At 45.2% G+C, this 6,000-nt stretch overlaps 1 protein-coding gene across 1 annotated transcript in view; it reads left to right on the top strand.

The window, feature by feature from the left end:
- Nucleotides 1-4,720: 4,720 nt before the first annotated feature.
- Nucleotides 4,721-6,000, top strand: part of LOC132687117 (myosin-13) — a 64,302-nt gene continuing 63,022 nt past the window's right edge. The window contains exon 1 of the mRNA XM_078437746.2: nucleotides 4,721-4,799. Coding sequence (XP_078293872.2) covers nucleotides 4,774-4,799 — 26 coding nt within the window. The 5' untranslated portion in view covers nucleotides 4,721-4,773. The remainder of the gene's footprint in view (nucleotides 4,800-6,000) is intronic.

The following is a 6,000-nucleotide window of genomic DNA, read 5'->3' as shown; positions in this document are numbered from 1 at the left end:
ACACAATCTCTCCCATGTTGTTTCAGAGAGGGTTGCCTGGTTTGCGTGTAATTCTGAGAAGCGTGTATAATTCTGAGAGCATTAGTGTCTTACAGGATCTTGCAAAGCCAAAAGCAGCTGCCTTGAGCAAAAACACAAACCAGACTTGGAGTCAAAGATGTTTGTTCTCGTGCCCCTCTGCCACTTACTAGCTGTATGACTAGCCGCTCAACCTTGCCAGCCCTCAGTTTTCCCACGTGTAAAGCTGATCGATCTATCTCCTCATTGAGATTTAAGGAGAATCTATTTAAATGATTCTTTTGATAATCCCCTATCAACTGTGCTTTGCAAAATTCCTATGTATGAATGCCAGCAGTGAAGAAGGGTATACGTTGCATTTGAACAAGTTCTGAATTAGGTCTCTTGGGTTTGAAAGTAGAACAGGAAGGGAGTCTGTTTCCACCTGTAGCATTAATTAGGTAATTTGTCTGGAACCTCAATTTCTGATTCTGTACGGTCAGAATTAGATTAGATAATATTCTAGCACCCCCCCCCCCAACTCTGGTTCTGGGATCTAATATTCTCACCCAAATCTTTAATTAGGCAATGCAAATATGAATTAGTGTCACTCAGTGATGTACCTGTCCTATGACTTTCACCCAGAAATTTCTGTCCCTGGCTAGGGAACTTCCTGCTGCTTGCTGAAATTTCAACTGTTACATAAGCTCTTACATGGCTGTGAGGGGTAAGGTATGATCCCGCTACCAGCACAATTAATTGCCCTTTCTTCTCAAGTAGCCCTCTGAGGAATGACCTTGGTCACACTTATTTCCTAGTCCTCTCTATTTGGCCCTGCTACTGCCTCTCTCTTTCTTGCACCATCCAAATCTATGCTTCCTCTGAATGCATCTTGCATACTGATTGGTCGAGAGATTTGCTCCTAGGAAAATCAGGAAAACGTTTCCCTCCTCCTTGACACCTGCTCACTCCTTAATCCTTTGCCATCAAAGCTTCCACCCCCACCATCCTGCTGACATTAATGTCAAGATCACCTCCCTGACCAATGCAATGCCCTTTTCAGTCTTCTTTTTCTCTGGCTTCTCTATAGTGGTCTCCATTAGACCCTCTCTCTTGAAAATATCACTGCCCTTGACTTGTTCTGACTCTAATAATAAAGTTCCCTTTGCTTTCGAGTTCACAAAACCATTTTGTCACAAGAATGGAGAAAGCCCTTGTTCACAGATCTCCTCTCAGGTCTGGGAGAGATGGGATGATGGTGTGGGTGTGTGAGCTATGGACTATGGCAGGCGATAGCAGTGGGATAAAGATGAGACCCCCAAAAGGGCATGTGAGTGTAAAAATAGGCGGTCACCCCACTTAGTAAAGCCAAAAGTAGTCTTCTTTACTTGAGGACTCTTATTTTGTTGAGTAATCAGCTGAATAGGAATGGCAGAGCTGAAGGGCTCCCATAACAGAGCTGAGTACCCGTAAGAGTTGGGGGAGACACTCCTGGGAGGAAAGGAAATAAACCACCAGCATCCTTGTGAAGGAAAATGGAGTTTGTAGACCTGACATTTCTTTTTTTCTTTTTTTTTTTTTAATTTTTTTTTTTTAACGTTTATTTCTTTTTGAGACAGAGAGAGACAGAGCATGAACAGGGGAGGGGCAGAGAGAGAGGGAGACACAGAATCCGAAACAGGCTCCAGGCTCTGAGCTGTTGGCACAGAGCCCGACGCGGGGCTCGAACTCACGGACCGTGAGATCATGACTTGAGCCGAAGTCGGACGCTTAACTGACCAAGCCACCCAGGCGCCCCTAGACCTGACATTTCTGATGCACACTTTGAATACTTAACTCTAGGGAGTGTAATATAACCCTCTTCCACGTCTCCCCCCACAAAATCTTTAATAAAGTCCATGTTGCTCTCTTGGGTTTTTGGTGCTGACGGATTATTTGCTGTGGTCTATATCAAGGATGACGCAGGTGGAAACATAGTGTTTGTCATGAGCTAGAAACAGGCTGCGTGCAGAGACACCCAGATCAAGATGGAAATGACAGTATTTTGTTTGATCCCCCACACCGTCCACATTGCTTGGGCAGAAACAGAATTATCTATATGCTTTTGCAGCTGAAGGGAAAACAGCACAGTTGGTAAAAGGGGTGATGTGACTTGCCACAGTCACTAACTGGCAGAAGTAAAATGCAAACCCATTGGTTCCCTTTGGCTCCAACGAAACCTTCACTCAGGTATTTGCCCACCCGCAGAATGACCTTTTCTCCCCACTCTGCGTTCCCTCCTCTCACCTCCTAAACATGCAGCCTTCTTCTGAGAGAGCTTAACCTCCTTAATGAGTTCAAGTGTTGCCCCATACAGGTGACAGCTCCCCTCCCCCCAAAAAGTCCCCTTCCCTATAGACCTATGGTCTTCAGCCTTGACTTCTTTAAACTTTGAACACTTGTCCCTCCGTCCTGTCATCTCAAGTTCAATATGTTGAAAATCTAAACTCATCTTTCTGTCCTGTACTTCCTTGGGGCTGGGGTCATGCCCCTAGGTTCCCAGGCTGAAATGAGGGCTAGATGAAAGGCGGTCAAACCTGGAAGCCATCTAAGTCCCATGGATGCTACCTTCAGGGTATCCCTTGGGTTTTCTCTTTCTTTCTTTCTTTCTTTTTATTTATTTATTTATTTATTTATTTATTTATTTATTTTTAATGTTTATTTACTTTTCAGAGAGAGAGACAGAGACAGAGCATGAGCAGGGAAGGGGCAGAAAGAGACAGAGACATAGAACCTAAAGCAGGCTCCAGGCTCTGAGCTGTCAGCATGGAGCCCAATGTGTGGCTCAAACTCACAAACCGTGAGATCATGACCGGAGCCGAGGTCAGACGCTCAATCAAGTGAGCCTCCCAGGCACCCCTCTCTCTCCCTTTAAATCTCATTCTATCTCACTTAATCAAGGCCCTCCTTATTTCATACCATGATTATTTTTGTATTCAACACAAGTAGATTTTAATGTACTGACACAATGCGGGGTTAAGACTCAAAACAATAAGCCTATGGCCCATAGAGGTCTTTTCATCTCCAAGGTTTAAACATTTTCTCTTCTCGCTATACCTAAATGGGACAGTGAGGCAGAAAAAGTTTGATCCACATTAATCTTCTTCTCCTTGAATCTGCAGGATGGACTCAGAGACAGCAGGGCACGACCATTGTGAAGGCCAGCCTTCCGGGGCTGTGGAGAGTTTTCACACAGATCTGAGTTTGTAGGGCCATCCAGGGTATAATGCTAACTCTCTGCCTGCCCGCAGACTCTGAGTCTGTGTAATCATCTCAGCGAGTTTTGCAGCAAGGTTTTTTAAATAGTTGCTAAATGGTTCTGGGCTCCCCTGGGTTCTCCCCTCTCCACTATATCCTACCATCAGTTCTAGAAGCATCATCAAATATCTTTACATATATATGTTCACTGTGCTGCTCAGAACATCAGAAGATCCCCCAGTGATCTCAGAACAATGTCCCAACTCCTTCACTGGGCCTTGGAAGCTCGTGGCGCAGTCGGTTAAGTGTCCGACTTCAACTCAGGTCATGATTTCATGGTTTGTGGGTTCAAGCCCCATGTCGGGCTCTGTGCTGACAGCTCAGAGCCTGGAGCCTGCTTCAGATTCTGTGTCTCCCTCTCTCTCTGCCCCTCCCCCACTCGTGCCCTGTCTCTCTGTCTCTCAGAAATAAATAAATGTTTAAAAAATTAAACAAATAATAATAATATGAATATGAACAACATAAACCCCTCAGGCTGGTAGAGAAAATCAAACATAATATACAAAACTGCAAGATGAACTAGAAACTACTACAAAAAGTTCATTATTATCTCTGCAGCACCCCCCCACCGGCCGCCGCCGACTTCCTTCCTTCCTTCCTTCCTTCCTTCCTTCCTTCCTTCTTTCCTTCCTTCCTTCCTTCCTTCCTTCCTTCTTTGGAGAGATCTCTCTCTCCTCCAAAGCAGTATCACTATCACCAGTAACAATTCTGATGAGATTTTGCATATACAACATGCTTTAGGGGGTTCAAATGCCTTGTGCATACATCTAATCCGTGGCCCATCCCACTCATTTGGATGCTTAGCTGAACCTTGGAAAAGTGGCTTCTCCTTTCCCGTCCAGGGGCCCTGTCCCCACGTCTTTTATCAGCTCTTTTGAGGCAATGACCCCCTTTCGCATCCCCATTCCCCCCTGCAAGCACAGAACCTCGTGCCGAACAGGCACCCAAAACTGACATGCTTGTGGAAGTAAAAGCTTACAGGCACAGGTTCTCGAGTCAGAGAAGGTTTGAATCTTGTTCCCACCACTTACTCTTCACATGGCCTGGGGAAGTTCACTTCCACTGCCAGCGGCCCAATTTCCTTGCCTGTAAAAAGGTCACTAGAAAGATATTAATGCTCCCCTCACAGAAGGGACTATCACAAAGCTTCAGTGAACCTATATGGACAAAGCCTGGCATGCGGTGAGTTCTTAATAAGTGTAAACTACGACTATTAAGTGAAACTGAGCCTGATTCCATTGTCTTTCCTACCACTCCACAGATTCCCCATGGATCCCCTGGATTCATTTATTCGCTGGAACATCTACTGAACATCTGCTACACGCAGAAGGCTGTCCCTTGAATAAAAGCAGCTGTGTTTATGGCTGATGGCTCTCTGTGGCTTTCTCCTGGCTTTCTCTGCTGCTAAGGAATAGAGACAACCTCCATGTGGATTACAGCCTTCTGGTTCCCTTCTTGTTTTCTGGAACAGGGACTAGGATGGGATTGCACCATCAGATCCACAGGTACGAAAGTTACTCCTGTTTACTGAAAAAGATGGCTCCGATCCCTTAATGTGCTAATATCTTCAGGGAATCTCTGATGGCTGGCAACAGTGTTTGCCATTCTTCCAGTTCGCCACTGGGCCATTTATTTTGCAGCTTCCCTCAGAAGCAGTATTCTGCCAAATCTACTTTGGAAAACACCACATGGAAGTCTTATTCCTGTCTGTTCCTCCTCTACACACAGTGTCATCTTGTTCCTGTTCCTGTTCCTCCTCTATGCACACGTCAACTTTCCTGTGGCAATGCCCCACCTGTACCAGACTACCCACTGGAGGACTGAATGAGACTCTTGAGTCACCATTGATCATATATGACTTAAGTCATTCTGTGTTGCCATCAATGGCTCTAATTTTCTACACATTCAAATATCACTTATGTTCTAGCAAGAAAGAAAGAAAGAAAGAAAGAAAGAAAGAAAGAAAGAAAGAAAGAAAGAAAGAAAACCCAAGCAACCATAAGAGCTGTCACAAAGACCATGTATTGTCATCAGAACTCCAGAATTTCATGTGGAACTTACTGACTCTGAACTTCAGCATGATTCGAACTTTGTAATCTGCTTCCTGGTCTATACCAGATTAGAAAAAACAAACTCAGGCAGGTAGAGGCAAGCATACTAACCACAAAAAGAAATCACACCTGGGATGCCTGGGTGGCTCAGTCCGTTGAGTGTCCGAGTTCGGCTCAGGTCACGAACTCGTGGTTCATGAGTCTGAGCCCCACATCAGGCTCTGTGCTGACAGCTCAGAGCCTGGAGCCTGCTTTGGATTCGGATTCTGTGTCTCCCTCTCTCTTTGCCCCTCTCCCGTTTGTACTCTCTCTGTCTCTGTCTCTCTCAGAAATAAACATTAAAAAAAATTTTTTTTTTAAGGAAATCACACCTGAGAGGCTGGCCATGAAGTTGAAGGTGTAAAAACTAAAAAGCAAGGGGTGCCTGGGTCCTCAGTCAGTTAAGCATCCGACCTGGGCTCAGGTCATGATCTCACAGTTCGTGAGTTCGAGCCCCACATCGGGCTCTGTGCAGACAGCTTAGAGCCTGGAGCCTGCTTCAGATTCTGTGTCTCCCTTTCTCTCTGCTCCTCCCCCGCTCATGCTCTGTCTCTCACTCCTTCAAAAATAAGTAAAAACATTTTTTAAAAATTAAAAAAAAAAGGGGCGCCTGGGT

This window comes from Panthera onca, chromosome E1, assembly GCF_046562875.1.
Source record: "Panthera onca isolate mPanOnc1 chromosome E1, mPanOnc1 haplotype 2, whole genome shotgun sequence".
NCBI classification, from domain to species: Eukaryota; Metazoa; Chordata; class Mammalia; order Carnivora; family Felidae; genus Panthera; species Panthera onca.
This window is presented reverse-complemented; position numbering and strand designations above follow the sequence as displayed.